The 17,578-nt window shown below is 49.4% G+C and overlaps 9 protein-coding genes across 9 annotated transcripts; 5 read left to right on the forward strand and 4 right to left on the reverse strand.

The window, feature by feature from the left end:
- Positions 1 to 2,071: 2,071 nt before the first annotated feature.
- N7519_001492 (uncharacterized protein) lies at positions 2,072 to 2,445 on the forward strand (the record flags this gene model as incomplete). The annotated part of the gene is made up of 2 exons (XM_057288270.1): positions 2,072 to 2,336; positions 2,366 to 2,445. The coding sequence occupies 2 exons, from the start codon at positions 2,072 to 2,074 to the stop codon at positions 2,443 to 2,445; spliced, it is 345 nt and encodes a 114-aa protein (XP_057154353.1).
- Positions 2,446 to 4,228: 1,783 nt separating this feature from the next.
- On the forward strand, positions 4,229 to 5,949 carry N7519_001493 (uncharacterized protein; the record flags this gene model as incomplete). Its single annotated transcript, XM_057288271.1, has 5 exons — positions 4,229 to 4,532; positions 4,599 to 4,712; positions 4,763 to 4,895; positions 4,948 to 5,383; positions 5,431 to 5,949. 5 exons carry the CDS (start codon positions 4,229 to 4,231, stop codon positions 5,947 to 5,949), a joined length of 1,506 nt encoding a protein of 501 aa, XP_057154354.1.
- A 725-nt stretch (positions 5,950 to 6,674) lies between these two features.
- Positions 6,675 to 7,632, forward strand: N7519_001494 (T2 family ribonuclease; the record flags this gene model as incomplete). The annotated part of the gene is made up of 4 exons (XM_057288272.1): positions 6,675 to 6,913; positions 6,992 to 7,286; positions 7,337 to 7,529; positions 7,583 to 7,632. The coding sequence occupies 4 exons, from the start codon at positions 6,675 to 6,677 to the stop codon at positions 7,630 to 7,632; spliced, it is 777 nt and encodes a 258-aa protein (XP_057154355.1).
- Positions 7,633 to 8,184: 552 nt separating this feature from the next.
- swc5 (putative Swr1p complex component (Swc5)) lies at positions 8,185 to 9,312 on the reverse strand (the record flags this gene model as incomplete). Its single annotated transcript, XM_057288273.1, has 2 exons — positions 8,185 to 8,746; positions 8,939 to 9,312. The coding sequence occupies 2 exons, from the start codon at positions 9,310 to 9,312 to the stop codon at positions 8,185 to 8,187; spliced, it is 936 nt and encodes a 311-aa protein (XP_057154356.1).
- An 838-nt stretch (positions 9,313 to 10,150) lies between these two features.
- On the reverse strand, positions 10,151 to 10,974 carry N7519_001496 (uncharacterized protein; the record flags this gene model as incomplete). Its single annotated transcript, XM_057288274.1, has 3 exons — positions 10,151 to 10,513; positions 10,609 to 10,689; positions 10,891 to 10,974. The coding sequence occupies 3 exons, from the start codon at positions 10,972 to 10,974 to the stop codon at positions 10,151 to 10,153; spliced, it is 528 nt and encodes a 175-aa protein (XP_057154357.1).
- Positions 10,975 to 12,181: 1,207 nt separating this feature from the next.
- On the forward strand, positions 12,182 to 12,876 carry N7519_001497 (uncharacterized protein; the record flags this gene model as incomplete). Its single annotated transcript, XM_057288275.1, has 3 exons — positions 12,182 to 12,300; positions 12,355 to 12,453; positions 12,552 to 12,876. 3 exons carry the CDS (start codon positions 12,182 to 12,184, stop codon positions 12,874 to 12,876), a joined length of 543 nt encoding a protein of 180 aa, XP_057154358.1.
- A 335-nt stretch (positions 12,877 to 13,211) lies between these two features.
- N7519_001498 (uncharacterized protein) lies at positions 13,212 to 13,996 on the reverse strand (the record flags this gene model as incomplete). The annotated part of the gene is made up of 2 exons (XM_057288276.1): positions 13,212 to 13,601; positions 13,676 to 13,996. The coding sequence occupies 2 exons, from the start codon at positions 13,994 to 13,996 to the stop codon at positions 13,212 to 13,214; spliced, it is 711 nt and encodes a 236-aa protein (XP_057154359.1).
- Positions 13,997 to 15,131: 1,135 nt separating this feature from the next.
- N7519_001499 (dihydroorotase) lies at positions 15,132 to 16,316 on the forward strand (the record flags this gene model as incomplete). The annotated part of the gene is made up of 3 exons (XM_057288277.1): positions 15,132 to 15,186; positions 15,236 to 15,315; positions 15,384 to 16,316. The coding sequence occupies 3 exons, from the start codon at positions 15,132 to 15,134 to the stop codon at positions 16,314 to 16,316; spliced, it is 1,068 nt and encodes a 355-aa protein (XP_057154360.1).
- A 67-nt stretch (positions 16,317 to 16,383) lies between these two features.
- On the reverse strand, positions 16,384 to 17,561 carry N7519_001500 (MIND complex subunit MTW1; the record flags this gene model as incomplete). Its single annotated transcript, XM_057288278.1, has 3 exons — positions 16,384 to 16,980; positions 17,064 to 17,390; positions 17,508 to 17,561. The coding sequence occupies 3 exons, from the start codon at positions 17,559 to 17,561 to the stop codon at positions 16,384 to 16,386; spliced, it is 978 nt and encodes a 325-aa protein (XP_057154361.1).
- Between the last annotated feature and the right edge of the window lie 17 nt (positions 17,562 to 17,578).

A 17,578-nucleotide genomic window follows, 5' to 3' on the forward strand; every position in this document is an offset into this window, starting at 1 on the left:
ACCAGTGCAAGCACACTGACCTGCTCTATTCCCTCCAACCGCTCGTACATGCATGCCCGCTGCCACAATCTTATGTAACCCAGCCTATACTGCGACCAAAGTACTCCGTAGCCACCGATGTAACCAAGGTAGGATGAGCATGCGCCCAAAAAAAGGCAAGAAAAGACAGGTTCGAGTCCCCAATAAGAACCGGATCGGCCCTGCACATCGAAGTCTCTGGAGAATGTCAGACATGGGTGCTCTGCAGGAACCCTGCAGAGCACGAACCATGTCTAGCCTACGCGGTCGGTGACGGCGCCCCCTGATTGGTGTGATTGCAGATGATCGCTGATGGGAATCCGGGTGATATCATATTATTGGGGCCCTTGCGCTTGTATGGCCTACTCGGGAGAGGTACATGGTGTTATTAGATGCTGGTTTCATTTCTCCTACATATTGGCTCCAGGGCCGCGACTGAGACCCGACTATGGGGGTTTGAGTACTTTTTCTTACTGTATCTTTCACGCAGTCGTGTTGGTTGTGCTAGGACCGCGGCGGGTGCTTGGGACGGGCTCCTGTGGCGCGGATTATCCAGACAGGGTTGTATGTCATTCTGGGCTTCGGTGGGCTTTGACATGCTCTGTGCGGTCTTGGATGGGGCACGGCCAATCTGTAGTCAGATGAGAGGGCTTGGTGGTCGTAAGCTCTTTGTGTAGGTTTCTGGGCAGAAATGCTAAGCCAGGCTGGGAAGCAGATAGCGCTGAACTCTATGGTCATCATTTTGGTCTCTATTGAATTGGTCAAGGGGAATAGTGTTGGGCTTATTGAGTACGAGGCTCTTTTGGGACCATCACAATAACGTTCGTAACAATCTGACCTCCAAAGGGGATATTCATGGGTTCTGGGGGTGTTATGTAGGCGAAACCAAGTGTAGCAACCAACCTTCGGTATCTCTAAATCTCTTTCCGGGTGTCTCTTCTGGTCCTTTCTGGTGTCCTTGTAGATATCGTTTTCTACACCTTTTCCATCTTCTTTGGGGAGTCCAGCCTTGAGGGACTTTGTTACCTTATAATGGTGGTGCACACTGTATGCGGTTTCCGTGGCATTTATCGAGTTGGGATCCTACTAGCTAAGTAGCTTGACGAAAAATGATCATAATTGAATAGGAATTCTTAATCTGTATTGGTAGCTATATGATTTCATAACGTGTAATGTTTGATTCGGTTTGATATACCGTTTAAATGTGTAGTCTAAGTGGTTGTACGTGAATATATATATGTTGACCAGAAGGCATAAAAAACGCCGACGACGCCTTCCAGACTACCTTGAGTATAGAAGCAATTTTCTTCTTTTTCATCGTCGAACTATAGTAAAATTTCTGAATAAAGGGCAGACTAAAACTTATTATCCTACTAATATATGGAGGGAATGGTGGAATACCGAGCGATGGACGAGCGATAAATGAGCGAGATGTCCACCGCGGCACTTTCCTCCCCCTTTCTTTTCCTCCACACATCATCACACGTCTACAACTATCCTGGCTAGTCCAACCTTTTGTCGCGTCAGTATTTTTGACTAAATTAAGGAAGAACGGAAGAACGGAAGAACGACATTTCGTCAAAGAGAAAGGACGATTCCTCGCTCGGGTCATGTTTCCATTCGCTTCAGGCTCAGTGACACCTCAAGGTCAGATCGTTTACGAGAAATGGGCCGGATGAAGCCACGGAATACCGGCTAGGTTCATTGAAGCTTCGCAACATCGTCACTGGCAATATGCCTGGAATCTGTAAGTGGACTAAAAGTGACCGTGTCGCCAAACTGACAGCTCTACTCAAAACAGGGCCAGACAGAACATTGAAACAGTCCAATTTCTCGGCTCTTCAAAAACATGACAAAAGCTTTCAGGCTCGAAGATCAAGTCGAAGCACGAGAAATAACCCACACCGTATGTGGACCTACAATATTGGTAGAACATCAGCCTTTGAATGCAGAAGACAACACACTCCACTTTCCCCAGATTGTTTTCGAATGGCTTCCTCCTGATGGACAGAGTGAAACCCGGCTGCTAGGGCGACGAAAGAAATTCGACAACATGGCCGAGAGCTTAGATACTCATCCACAGGCGGAAAAAGTACGCGGCCACTCCCTCCACCGTCTAGTGCTGGAGGATTCGATCGGACACCTGAGAAGGTTTGATGTACAATCTTCCACGCACTCCATGACCATGGCAGATTTCATGGATATGCTAGAGGACATGTTTCACTCCCTAAACACGAAAGTGGCCTGCTACGCCAACAACAGGGAAACTGTTGATGAGGCAAGAGTAGTCGCGGACTTCGTCCGACTGAAAAGCTGTGGTAAATACCACAATTGTTTCTTCCTACAGAAGATGAGCCCGCCGATCAGGAACCTTGCCCGACAGAAGACGAAACGATCTCGCTGCCTATTCACTTCAATATAGCATGACGCTGAGTATGCTCCGCGAACTGGGCTGTTCTTCACAGAATAAGCACATGGCGATGTTATCAGACGACAATATAGGAAAATGTACAAAATCAGTTTGCTCTTTTTGAATCGTCCTCGACATTCATATTCTATGTGCTAACCAGTAAAGCCCTCGTTGTCAAGCAGACGTGAATTGCAGAGGACAAAGGGGGAATTCCTTTTGTTTACTTTCAGTGTAGGGAAGGTGCGATCTTCTCATTGTAGATATGACTTCACTTCTTACATGGGACAGTTACGTATCTCCTAGATACTGTGAGCTGCAAGACCAACATTCCCATTCCCATCAATATCGCGACTTACAGAACAGCATTCCCGATGCCAAAAGACTCGGCAACCAAAGACGCGAGAATATGAAATGGCTAAATGCGATGCTATCCACATACAAGCAAGTAGCTGCCCGCTTGGTCCAAACCGAAATCATTTGAATAAGTACGGAGTACATGGCCAAAAAATAACCAGGACGAACAGGTATTACAAATCCTCAAACAGACAGCGAAGCACGAGGAACTTATGAGCCAATAATCTGGACGAATCACCGGGACGGATAAGAATCTCATCTCCGACAAATGCAAGCCCAAAACCGAACGTGTCGCACTTTACGACGTGGTCGCCACCCGACTCCCACTCGTGTCGTGCAACGGAAAGTCGCAGACCAAGGAAAAAGCAAAGAAGGGAAAAAGAAGACCTTTAATCCTCCGAGAAAACCGCCCGGTCTCGGGACTTTCACCGTGCAGTGTTGGCGGTCAGATTCGAAATCTGAAGGTGCAGCTTCGGGCGCATGCAGAAAGCAAAGGCGAAATCAGTGGGAACTTGCAGATTTGCATGGTTAAGTCAGGAAATCGAGGTCAACTTTTTCAGGAGATATCATCGCATATCACCGAGTCCTTGGGTACGGTCAGACACCTTCCTGCCTTGTAGATGGATCCGGGGATGTTTGTCGCAAATCATGACTATCGGTGTGTCCTGAGGTTGAAGGGCGGACTAACCCATGCATCAAGGCCAAACCGACGGGAAGGACCAGCATGAAGGGGTTAGGTGCGTTCCTGCTGGGAAGATGCTTGTTGGGCTGCGTCAAGATCGAGGGCAAGAGACAGATCTCACAACTGCATGACTGCACTACCCAAGACCACGTTTCTCTTGGTCATCCCGGAAGCGTTCATGCTGGTATGGTGGTTTCACGGAGCCTTGAATTCCTAGAACGTTGTCGCTTATATGAATTCAGGGGCACTGTGACATGCTGTCTGCTTTAACGCCAAATCGCCGGCTTTTTTGATTTAAGCGACGTCATCACGACGGGGAGCTTATCTTCCGGACTTTTGAGACATGTCAGATCGAGGCCCGAACTCCGAGTTCCGACTTTGAAGATAACGCGTCCTTGGGGGGGAAATGTCGAATTCCATGAATGAATGGACTTTGGCTTGCATCCAGAACAATGCGAAGTTAATATGAAGATGAATGTCAAGAACCCAAATGTCCAAGACAAAGAAAGGAAAAAAAAAAGAAAAGAAAAGAAAAGGAGGGTTCTGAGTCCCCCGTCAAAGGGGCCAACGCCAACGAGTTATCTAACGGTCGTCTTTCATTGGACTCCGACAACGCATAAGCAGAGCCCCGGGGTAATTTAAAGGGGAATGGCGTCAACATAATCTCCCTACTTGACATTCTTGATGCCTACGCCCTTTTTTGACCTTATAAAAGCCTACACCTTTTCTCTGCACCTTTTTAATACTATTCAATCACCGGCACAATGACAGGCGAGACAGAGCCACTACTGGGCTCAGCAACAAAACCACCCCAGCATCCAAAGAAACTACTGGTCTCCATCGTGTGTGCTATATTCTTGCTATCGGCTGATTTCGGATTCTTCATGTCCACCGCGCCGCAAATGGCCGTGTATGAGGATATCATCTGTCGAAACTACCAGGCTACTCTTCATGGGGCGGGAAATGGCACTCTGGTTCCGCCAGAGTCAAATCTATGTAAATCAGAGGCAGTACAGGGAGAATTAGCGCTCGTGATTGGGTATCAAAATACATTCGATGTGGTGCCTGGTATGTGTCTTCTATGATACACTGAAGATACACTGAAGTTTGGATGCTGATGCTTTGGAAGTGCAGGCCTTATACTCTCGTTGCCATATGGCATCCTCTCGGATCGCTGGGGGCGGAAGCCTCTCTTGTATCTTAGCGTGTTGGGCATTCTCCTCGGGGAGATTTGGGTTAGGATAGTCTGTAAGTTGGTTGAAGTCTTTGTCGATGGTTTACTGAACCCTTATTCTCAGGCCTGTGGTCAAGTGTCATTCCCCTCCGGATGGTCTGGTTATCAGCTGTGTTCAAAATCATCGGCGGCGGCGACCAAGTCCTCACGGCCATTGCCATGGTCATAGTGGCGGATGTCTTCTCCGAAGATGAAAGGTACTGACTGTTATGACTCGATATTTCGTGATAAAGTCTAACATATATACAGAGCAACCGCACTGTTCCGTTTACAATCTTGCGTCCAGATCGCAGAGATTCTGGCCACTCCACTTAGTGCTTATCTCATGACCTTCGGTCCAATGTTCCCCTTTATCCTATCAATATGCATCATCATTGTGGGAGGTATTCCATCCTTCTTCCTACCCGAGACTCTCAGAAATACAAAAGGAAAGCAAGTCAGTCGAGAAACCCCAGAACAGGAGAGCGGAACCGAGCAGTCCCATTCCCATCCTCCGAGGAAGCAGGCAGTGTTGCAGGAGCTCACCCGTCAAGTTCGCGAGTTCGCACAGTCGACACGCTTCATTTGGGCTGATTCGAATATCTGTCTAATGGTCTTTGTCATGTTTGTCACAGTGATGAGTCGACAATGCACAAACCTGCTTCTGCAATATGTGTCAAAGAAGTTTGACTGGAGTATTAGTCGCGTATGTGCCTGTGGTCTCAATCGAATCAAAAACTAACCATTCTATAGGCTAGTCTCTTGATCTCGTTGCGCGGGATTTTTGGTCTCGTGACATACTTGGTCATCATGCCAATCCTGGCCTTTTTAGCCGCGAAGCATCTGAACATCCATGGAAAACATAGCGACCATTTCCTAAGCAAAGGTAGCGGCGTGCTTTCAGTCATTGGGTTTGCCATTATCTCTATAGCACCAACGCCCGCTATATTGATCGGTGGCCAGGTCATCTCGTCAATCGGCTCAGCATTTATGATCACCACACGCAGTATGGCGACTTCACTTGTACAACCCGACCATGCTGGCACCTTATATTCGGCAATTGCCATTGCACAAGGCGTAGGGACGCTCCTTTCCGGTCCATTATTTGCCAACCTCTTCCGATTAGGCATGCATCTTGGAACTGCCTGGATGGGACTGCCGTTCTTCCAAGCCTCTCTCTTTTTCGTTGTTGCCGTCACCGCCGTTTGGCATATTCGACTTGGACCATCTCCGCGAGCCAATGATGAGGAACAGGAGCCTTTGTTATTGTAGTTTTCTAATATTTCCTTCGGTGAATTCCATTACATCCAAGCGATCCGACACGGGTTCCTTCGTGTGGGGAACGCACTGTCGGCCTGCAGACATGGCGCAGACGGGAAACCTCGTATGATTCCACCAAGCAGTAATCCCATCCATAGAGATACGCACAGCAGCCATCTCTTAAGCGAGGCAACACCGGCTTTCAGATAAAACAGCCCAGATCCAGGGCTAGGCGCTCTGGTTCGTCAGTGTCGGGCGATCAGCGGGTTTAATCTCACGGGGTTGAATCGACTTGAATCAACTTGCACCAACAGTCGGAGATCCGAAGGGGTAGCCCGGTCGATGCAACCTCAGAAGGCGTTTCGTCAGTCTTCCTCAGACGAAAACCGTCGGACTCTGATTTGGCGCTAGAGTGCGTTGTGCATTTCGGTCTCGTCATTGGAGAAAACGGAGAGAAATCCACCTCTCGGCATGCCCCGCTCAATGATCGTCGCCTACTTGGTTGGACGAGCTCTTCTTGTGCTTTATATTATTCCTTCTTTGAGACAATAAGTCTAGCGGCGACATCCGAGAACAAATCAGCGTCTTGTTATCGGTGCATGTGCTGCATTTGTTATGTTCCTGATGTTTATGCCGAGTATGGTCCCAGGACTACAGCATAAAACCGTGCGATGACCCTCCTACGTCTCTTCACTCAGCTCGACAGTTTCAATCTCAATTGAATCTTCAAAAAAAAGATGTTCCAATCCCAAGCCTCAAAGGGCATGCTTGCCCTAGCAGCAGCCATGAGCCTAGTCACTGGCTCAACCGCCGGCCTCGAAACTTGCGAAAGCAGCACCCCCTTCAGCTGCTCCAGCTCCTCCGCAGAGCCAACCTGCTGCTTCAACTCTCCAGGCGGTGCCCTCCTCCTGACTCAATTCTGGGATACCGACCCATCAACCGGTCCCAAGGACTCATGGACCATCCACGGACTGTGGTACGTACCATCCCAACCTGATCTAACCCCTTATAGATACCCAAAATCATAAACTAACACACTCTCCCTCCTTTCCAGGCCCGACAATTGCGACGGCACTTACGAGGCGAGCTGCGACTCCAAGCGCGCTTACTCCAACATCACAGCGATCCTGCAGGACCAGAACCTCGGTGACCTGGTCGACTACATGGACGAGTACTGGGTTGACATCAAAGGAGACAACGAGGACTTCTGGTCGCACGAGTGGAGCAAGCACGGTACTTGCATCAACACGATCGAGCCAAGCTGCTATTCCGACTACAAGGCGCAGGAGGAAGTGGGTGATTACTTCCAGAAGACGGTTGAGTTGTTCAAGAGTCTGGATACCTACAAGGTATGGATCCCTCTGTGCTTCATGATATGTGCTGTTTCTGACTGCCCCAGGCTCTTGATGCTGCTGGCATTACCCCGAGTACTTCCAAGACTTACTCTCTCAGCGAGATCCAGGAGGCTCTTACCGACATGCATGGTGCGTCGGTTTACCTTGGCTGCTCTAGTGGCGAGTTGAACCAGGCCTGGTATTTCTATAACGTTAAGGGCAATGTTATTGATGGAAAATACAAGGCTGTTGAGACCCGTAAGTTTTACATTCGCTTTTCGGTTGCTTTACTGACATCTCGGGCTTTCTAGTTACTGATTCTGGGTGCCCCAAGACTGGCATCAAGTATCTGCCCAAGTAAACTGGGAACAGGGCTTGATATGTATGGATCTTGGTAATGATTGTTCTGCCGATTTGCACACTGAAAGTGTCGCTGAACTGGTATCTCTGGGTTATTGCTATAGTACATTTTGATAGAACAGATTTGAATTCTCGTTAATCTGATATGATGATCGTTTTGATTGACGAGAACGTTTCACTGCGTATAAAGGCATACCGGTAGTTATACGCCGTTGACAATATTGCCCCACATTGTCGTGTTTAAGCTCGAAACTTTGAGGCAAGGATGTCAGCCATTCTCGTAAAAGTATCCTGCCCCGCAGTGGGCATAAAGCGCATCGTAGTGATCGGAATCGGCGAGACGGATGGAGCTTGGAGGCCGAGAGCTCATCCTTTACACGGAGTCGAGTGAGCAGTTGCTCAAAGTAGAGCTACCCGCCGTTGGCCTAAGGCCTGTAAAAGTCCCGCGATGACACGACTCTATGTGAAGCCATATGCTTGTTGCAGCATGCGGTAGGAGGAAGAGTGTCTGACACTCTAATGAGTCTGAACAGAGAGCGCACAAGGTCTGTCTTCATATGCCCTTGAGCCGCGCAGCTCGCCGTTCCTCTTCCCTCTTTTCCTCCATACGACCCAAGAAATCCATGCGACCGATATAACCCTCTTTAGCTTTGCTATGCGTGCGCAGCTCGTCTTTGATACCCGCCGAGTCGACGTACGAGGCCCAGTCGAGTCTTGACTTCTCCACGGTGTTGATTTTGGGTCCGCGCGGGTCCTTGTTATCAGTAACGAGTTGTTTCTCCCAGCTTTTCTTGATCGTGCCGGTCGGGTTGGGGTCGAATCGCGAGATCTTGCGAAGCGGTCGCCGAAGGTTGCGAGTGGCTTTTGCGGCTGCATCCTCATCGGTGTATTCGACATTGTCTCCACTTGACAGAAACGCTTTAGCCTCCGCCGAGTGTTTCGGCACAACCTTCTCCTCGGTGATCCATTCTCCAGCAAACTTGTAGGTGCGCTTGATCTTAATCATCTGGTCGGCATGCACGGCGTGGCCTACTTTATGTTCTGCATCTTTGGTACCCAGGTCCTGTGCTTTCGTTTCGCCCGTTGGTTCAGCTTCGGGGGGCGGATTCGGGTATCTGCTGGGTCTGGGTTGTCTGCAAGCTGGTGTAGGCTTGAGGGGCATTCATCTGCTCCCATAGGGCGTCCACGTCCACGGTCGCGCCGTCGATCCTGGCCAGCGGTTTGCGCTGTTCTTCTTGTCTGCTCGGGGAATGCGTATTAGAACCCGATAATAAGTCAAGTAGCATTGATTATAATGAATAACTCACATTTGCTGTTTCATTGCGCGTGTTCGCACGAATCCTCCGGTGCCTCCTTCATCGTCGTCCATGTCAATGTCGACATCGTCCTCGTCGCTGTCGCGCGCGCGTTGTCCCTTGGGCTTCTTCCCGGTCTTCTTCTGTTTCTTCTCCTTCGCTTTTCTAATTGTAGCTTCATCTCCAGAGTCAAGTTCTGCGTCTTTGGGAATATGGGATTGGGTGTCTGTCTTTCGCTTCTTCTTTGCGGGTTCTGCGGCTTCATCGGCGTCGGAAGATAAGTCGGACTCGTCCGGTGCCGCGTCTAGCTGGAAATCTTCATCCTCGGCGGAGATATAGGCCTCCTCATCAAGGTCCAGATTCTCTGCCAGAGTAGGGTCCGTCATTGTCAATGTTTTTCTTTCCTGCTCAGGGTTTATCAAGAGGAGGTCCAGAAGGGCGAGGCGCCAGATGATGAATTTCTGCCAAAGGCGGTGTCGGGATTCACGTCATCTCCATTCACACCTGGGTAACCACTAGCTTTAACACACGCGTCGATGTTGTGAGCTCATTTGTCTCTACAATCAAAACCTACAGTGGTCAGAAAGATCATAAACCCTTCCACAGTATTGGCAGTCTGAATGTCGAAACCTTGAATGCATACAGTCCTGGACGTCGTTCGGGTCATGATTCTTGTTGAGACGATCAAAATCCCAGGGTGACTACTCCCATGAGATGAGGCCAGACATATGGGAACGGACCACGGACAGCATGAAAACAAGGATGGGATTGACAACGCGAGCAGCAACGATAGCATTTCCTAACATCAATTGGGAGGCGATTGATGGCACCCTTGTCATACTGGAAGGAGAGTCGAGAGAAGAATGGTAAATTATCGAATGCTCCACATGAGCAAACGAGCTAACTATTTCCTGTCTTGTGGAAGCATGGAGAAGAAACAAAGCCCTCTCAAAACGGATGGCAACAGTCCAAGGAACAGACCGCATGACGGGCTGTTCCTCTCGAGCCAAAGCCGGAAGCATCTTCACCGAGTCATCAAAGTTCAGTCCCAAATGGGCGCATCGCAGAAATCGCATGCCTTTACGGGGCGTCAACATCTATAGTACATATGACGGTTAGTATAATTCCAGTATCATGATTGATCAAGGCATCACCAGGAACTCGGATCAAGGGGACCGATAATGCATTGGAGGGCGAAGGAATGGGAGGAGTGAGAAGAGCAACTTACCAGACATTTCGTCCGGACCAGTCTGAGGTTGTGCCCACCACTGCGGTCCATGATTGGCGGCGGGCGCACTGGGGGGCTTGGTGGCTGGGAACACCATTGACAGCACCGCGGCCATTGATAGCATCGTGGCCACCTCGACGATCACGGGCAATACGCTCGGCTTCACGAGCCGGGTAATAACCACTGCCACCCCGACGGTAAGTACGCTCGGCTTCACGAGCCGGATAATAACCACTGCCGCCACGACGGCGAGTACGACCAGGACGTCCACCCCGCCCATTACCACGGCCTTGGCCACGGGCGCGACTACCACGGGCGCGACTACCACTGGCCGAGTCACCACGGGCATTGAGGTCTTGCTGTATAGGCCACGAAGGTCAGTTATCATGGCCACTGCTGCCATCCTTAAAAAAAGGTTGGGACCCGTGGAAATGGGGGATTGGGTAAAACTTACAGAGATTTGCGCCTGTACTGCTCGGGCAATGAGCTCTGCAACACGGGCGTCTCTGGCAGCAGAGGGTGGGATGCCTTCGTGCTATAAGTGACATTAGTATAGAACCCCAGAAGGTCTGAATGAAAAGGAAGGAGTTTGGAGTCAATAGCATACATCAACCTGCTGATTAATCACCTGCACGATTATCTGGCTGAAAGGATCATGGGAGGTGATTCAGAGTAGCTCGCTGCGAGTTTTTATCAGCTCCGTAAACAATCTAACCAAGCCCTTCCATAGACTTACATTAGGTATGGAACGCCAAGCTTCGGCTGGAGTGCTGGCAGTGGCGCCGGTGTTGGCGTTCACGTGGGCGGTGTAGTCTGACATTTTTGCAGATTCGCAGATTCGCAGGATCGGAAGAAAGGAAGAAAGAAAATCCGGGCGGAAAAAGTCTTACGATGGATATGTGTATGTGTATGTGGTTTACGAGGAAGGAGCTAGGTTGTGGTCATTCCGTTTGTTCTTTCCTTTCTAAGACGAATTACACCCATGGACGTATGTGCCTAGATGTCTGCCGACGGGGAAGGAATTCCTATCTGGCTATATGTAGAAGGGATATCTAGGAGTCAAAGGGCCAGCCATGTCTCCAGCACGTTGATGTTACTACAAGCCATGTCAGGAATAGTACATACGCGCACACTAGGAGCGATATCACACTGAAAGACGATGTGCATTGACCTCCCGAGGCTGTGATATAGGAACGTACGGGGTAAGTGCTAAGTAGTTGGGTTTCTACTATCTTTCCACTGGTAGACTATTTTTATGAAGGCAATAATCGATTTCGAAATCTGGAAACGGAGAGGATATAAGGGATGTGGGCATCTGCTTTTTATTCCAAGACCAAGACTAATAGCTCTAGTGTAGTCAATCCCATGTAAAATGAGAAAATGATTGTGGAGATTTAAAGATTCCCGATGCGGCTCTGGTCCTCCACCATTGGCCAGCAAGGTGTATGTATCGACCGAAGAATGTGACCCCGTTCTCTGGAATGCAACATCAGAGGGAGTCATGATGTCGAAGAACCGCCTCATTATCAACTCCCATGGTAACTTGCAAGCCTCTTGGGACCAGAGTACCGCTTTGGGTGAAATTGTGTGCTACTAGTTCAATCTTTATCTTCAACCGCCCCGGCTGTCCAGGGATTATACTAACCCGACACACACAAGAAACCTTATTTTCTGACTAGTTAGCTTATTGAGCCTCTCTTCTTCTATCTACATAGGTTTCTGGAGCATAAACGTGAAAAATGCATGGTGCCTGGCTAAGAATGTGGATACGCTTTCCACGTGGGTGGTTTCTTCACTCCCCTCAATGTGCCGGGAATAGACATGGCCATGAAAGAGGGCATAATGGTTCCATTGTCTTTGAGATAAATGTAACGTCCAAAAATCCAATATAACCTGGGACTTTGGAAGGTCTTGAGCGAACCTACTTGAACTTGCAATCTCAAGATCTGATCTATACCTATCAAGGTGCATTTCTTCACAATCCAAGTCCCCGCGTGTTCTTCAATATAACCATTCTTAAGGTCCAAATGCATCTCATTACTACTCATCTCCTCCTACTTGCTACATCAGCTACCCTCATCGCCGCTCAAGATGGAACACCCACATCCCCAGACACAAGCGGCGATTCGAACTGCGTTTCCCAAAAGTACGCCCCTAACCTATAATTTGCCATTTAATATTCCTCTCTAACAATCAACAGAGTTGTAGACTCATGCGTTTCTATCATGAAGCGTGGACTCACAAAATGTACCTCTGCTGATTGGGACTGCAAGTGCTCAGGCGCTGCAAATATCGCCAAGTGAGTAGACCATCCGCCTGACTCTTCCAATTTTACCTTCCAATTCTGCAATAGGATATCTGTACCTCCAATGCCCCAGTACTAATATACTTGAACAGCTGCTACGTAAACTGCTCCGAAGATGACCCGAATTCGTCCGCAGCCAGACAACAAAGCGTGGATATGTGCGCTACCGCAAATGCATTTTCCAATGGAGAGTCCACTGTCGCACCCTCATGGACTCTGCCCGGGTCGAATGCTGCACAGCCAACCGACTTAGATGCCGTTCTAGCCGCTAGTGACGGCCCGGCTACTACTGCCGGACCGACCAAAGCCGTTGGTGGGAATGAGAAGTCAGCGAGTCCATCAGAGGGAGCTGCGGTTATGAATGAGGCTGGTAGCTGGTTGGCTCTTGTGGTTTTGGGACTAGGGGCTGCGTTTTGAGACTATTGGTCCTATCAAGCGAGACTGCATATTGATTGAAGCTACTTTAATAGATTCAAAGAATGATATTGATTTTGGAATCAATGATAGTGAAACGCAGATTAGATATTTGTCCTATACTGTGTTGCACGAGTAGTGCCAATGAAAAGAAAAGAAAAGAACTAAAGTGCAAGAATAACGAACCCTAGTCTCTCAACAAACCAAGGCCAGCATAGATAACCACGAATCCCTTCCATTCCACATAGTAACCATACATCCATACATATAGATCAAAACCAAAAACCATTCCAAAAACAGCGCCTGAATCCCACCCCCCCCCCGGCGCCATTCACTCATCAATTACGATACACCTGCTTGGTTGCAATCTCCAACTTCTCGAGTTGGAACTGCTCTGCCCGACGACGAGCAACATCTCGCTGGAACCACATACCAACAGCAGCAACAACTCCCATCAACCCCTCCAGTCCAACAAGTACACACAGCAACACAAATCCAGCACGAGTATTGACGCAGTCACGGTCAAAGTGATGGGGTGTCTTAGTGCCACTTGTCCCAGTTTTCCACTTGCATGTCCAGCTGTGGAGGGTTTCGTTCTTGCTGAACCCTGCCGGGTAATCCGAGGACGGTAGGTAGATTATGAATAGGATGCCGACCAGGGCGGTTAAAAAACCTGCGATGGCTGAAGCTGAGGCGTAATTGTTAAGTGATTTGATGCGGGAATGCGGCTGGATGGGAGTTAGTACATATGTAGATGGTATCAAAAGCAGTCGCGCAGGGCAATGGAAAGGGTGTAACTCACAGATGGGAGGAGAGCAACGGCGATGTATACCAAGTTCAAGACGGTGATTATACAGCCGCACGAAATGGCGGCGGTTGTTGGACGGAGGTCAAAATTCAAAGGCCACAGCGCGAGACCGGCACTCGCCCACTGGGAGGTGTTGTTATAATGTCGTAGGGGTGGGGCTTCGCATGCGACGACGGCAATAGCAATGCCGAATATCAAGAAAGATAGACCAAGTCTTGTAAAGTGAATGACACGATTGCGTTTCAGAAACGTCGATTCCTCCATGTCTGAAGAATAAGCACCGCCTGATCCGGCGAGCGATGAGTCTGAGGTCATGATGAAGGAGTTGGGTTTCGTGAGATGATAGAGAGGGGTCAGAGGAGTATGTGTGTAACTGACAATGAGCACCTTGCCTGCAAGGATACTCCTAGTAATTGATACGAAAGAACGAAGTCCCGCTCAGGGGCAATGATAAAAGGAAAGAAAAAGCAAATGGAGGTACTATGTTCAATCGACTTTGTCTCAAATAATAATCAACGGATACCAGCTGGGATATGTATATTTCCGGAAGCACAGTCCTGGGTATTGATCCAGGGACTATCTTAGCGAGCGCTATTGCTATCACAGAAGTAAGTACCGAATGAGCGCGTATCCCGGAGACGATAATCAGCCCGTATTACAGCATGAAGTCACGCAGAGCGCCTTGATGGGAAACTGACTGCGCTGATTCGCCTCAGACTCTAGGTTAAATTTGCAGGACTGTCTATAATTGTAAACAGAGGCCTTGCTACTGGAACTTGTGCATCGCCGGAGCATACAACATAATTGCCTGGGCGCCAGCATGCAGACTTGGCAGGCGCCTCGGAAAAGCACCAACAAAGCGCCGAATAGACCCAAAATCAGAGTCTGAGCGTAGTTTTCATGGAGTTTGTGTTGAAGAGCGGATTTCATTCGTCTTTTGAGAAATCTAATTTTCTTGAGGGTGGCCATCGTGACCTGTGATAGGCGACCGCGAAGCGCCGAGAAACTGTGCCTGGGGGCCACCAGCGGCAAGGATGATTCAGGAACACACGTCCTTGTCTTATTTTGTTCGAGGCATTCTCGTATCCGGTGAATGGTTCTAGGCCTTGGTCTTTGGATATCAATGTTTCTCCCCGAGCACTACCCCAGATGTACCACTGGGCATAGTGAGTAGTCCGTGAGGAGAGAATTGCGCATGTAAGATTGGAAGACTGCTATTTTCAGATGAACTATCTTATCATCATGCATCTTACCTCTGACTCTTCAATGTATTAATCCAAGAAGAATCCATATGGACGGAAAGGAGAATGGAGAAGTCCTGTGGGGTCGCCACCGCCATCGGCAGAACTTTTCCAGAAATGGCGGGGCAAAAGTGAAGATCGACTTTCTCTTTGAACATTTCAGATATATACCCTTTGCAATTGAGCTTGGTTTTTGATTTGAATTCATCATGCCTCTCTCTAAGCTGCAGGGAGTCAAGCTCCCCGCCTCGGCCGACTTCCATGGTACTAAGCAATTCCGCGGGATTAATAGATGCAAGCTGACGAAAGATAGTCCATCTTCGCGATGGTCCAATGATGGAATTGGTGACTCCCACTATCCGACAAGGAGGTGTGAACACCGTTTTCGTTATGGTAAGGGGTATCTTTATTGGGATGGGAGCAAATCCTGTCTTTTGAGCTATATCTAATACACTCGATAGCCCAACCTTGTGCCACCTATCACGACCGTTGACCGTGCTCTGGACTACCAGAAGCGCCTCCAAGCCCTCGAGCCGAATGTTAACTTCCTTATGTCGCTCTACCTCCACGAGACCGTGACCCCGGAGACCATCATTGAAGCTAAGAAGCGCGGCATTGTTGGTGTCAAGAGTTACCCGGCCGGTGTGACAACCAACTCTTCTTCGGGCGTGGTCGACTACACACAGTTCTACCCTGTTTTCGAGGAGATGGAGCGACAAAACATGATTCTGAACCTTCACGGGGAAAGTCCCTCGGGAGGCGATGTGACGGTGTTGTCCGCAGAAGAGCGCTTCCTTCCCAAGCTCTTTGAGCTACACTCCAAGTTCCCCAAGCTGCGCATCATCTTAGAGCACTGTACCACTGCTGCGGCCGTGGAGGCCGTGAAGAAGTGCGGTCCCACAGTTTCTGGTACCATCACGGCTCATCACCTATCCATTATCATCGACTCATGGGCCGGTGACCCATTCTGCTTCTGCAAACCCGTCGCTAAGACCCCAGCCGACCGGGATGCCCTTCTCCGTGCTGCTGCCTCAGGAAACCCCAAGTTCTTCTTCGGCTCCGACAGCGCCCCGCACCCGGCGGCATCCAAGCGTGGTGGCGAGAAGATCGCTGCCGGCGTCTTCACCCAACCATACACCACTCAGGTTGTGGTCGATGCCTTTGAGCAGGCTTGCGATAACGGTGTCCTCAAGGAGGATGAGATCACGCCGGAAATTGTTGAGGGTTTCATGAGCAAGTTCGGACGGGCCTTCTATGGCCTCCCGGAGGAGCAGAAGGAATTCATCACCATCGAGAAGAAGGGCGAGAAAATCTCAGAGATCCTCCAGTCAGACAAGATTGACGTGGTCCCGTTCAGAAAGACCCAGGAAACATGGAGCATCACTTGGTCTTAGTAAGGCGACCAGTACATGTTCAATAATAAAGTCGTAGAACAAAACGTTTTTTCACATGCACATCCTCTTACACGGACTTGTCTTGCGTAAGCATGTTTGCCACGCTTTCGAGGGCGTGGGCCTCTCTGATGTCGATTCTGCGACCCGCGACGACTGGATTGCCGTCGTCACCCATAGCAAGCTGACCAGCTCGCTCGAGATGGAGTCGAATCCGGCTCTCGATGTATTCCTTTCTCTCATCTCTCTTGGACTTGGTCTCCAGTGGCACCGTTGCATTGGGCAGGGATGCCAATTTCGGCCGGAGCTGCTCAAGTGTCGTCTGCAACGCGGGCAGCTGCGAGAGAATGAAAGTAGTGTTGGTTGTAAGAGGCGTGAGTTTAGCATTCGGCCCGGCATCAACGCCAACACGAAGCTGCCGCGCAGCTGGGCTAGAGGTCAAGAATGACAGATCCACTGGTTTGTTTTCGGCCGTCTTGGACACACCATCTGCCTTCGCCGTTTCAACTGTCGACAGGATAGATTGTAGTTGTGAGATGACCGCGTCATTTCGAGCGCATTCTTCTTTTAGCGACCGGTTTAGTTTCTTCGTCTCGAACAACTTCTTACGTTGCGCGTGTACGGTTTCTGGCGTCGGGGTGTCTGGTGAGGATCCGAAAGAGAGACCCTAGCATAATGCGCATTAGTATATCCCCTATTACAAATATCAAGAAAGTTCAGATTGAGAAATCTGTGAATGACTCCACATACCTCATAATGCTTCAACTGCACCCAAGAGAGCAAGTCCCCGGGCACCGTGAGAATGTTGCGCAGCACATAGATCTCGAATTTGTCGAAGGCCTTATCAACATTGGCTTCCAGCAGCGTCTCTAGCTGATGCAGTCCATTCTCAATCTCTAGTTTCGCTTCGGGATAGACCACATTGCCATCCTCGTCTGTTTCCGCGATGCTTGGACCACTGCTGTCATGGGAGAAACCGAGCCGTTCAGGCGGCGTATTGAGCAGTCCGGACTCCAAGCTAGAGATCGCTTGGTAGATCAGATTGTTTATCGAGTTGATAATGTCATCTATGAGAGACTAGGGAGTCGTCAGCGATATTCCTAGTTGCAAGGGGTGGGTCCTGAGTCGCAGGTCGCAGGTTGTAGGTTGCGTGTGCAGCAACGAGTCAATGCGTATCGGTCTCGATCGTCTTACCAAGGGTGTGTAACTGAAGTGCTCAGTGAGCAATGAGGTCGTCGCATCATCCATCGCGAAAAGATTGGTCT

This window comes from Penicillium mononematosum (genome assembly GCF_028829835.1).
Source record: "Penicillium mononematosum strain IBT 11891 chromosome Unknown utg000001l:1.0-4488741.0:1.0-4491989.0, whole genome shotgun sequence".
NCBI classification, from domain to species: domain Eukaryota; kingdom Fungi; phylum Ascomycota; class Eurotiomycetes; order Eurotiales; family Aspergillaceae; genus Penicillium; species Penicillium mononematosum.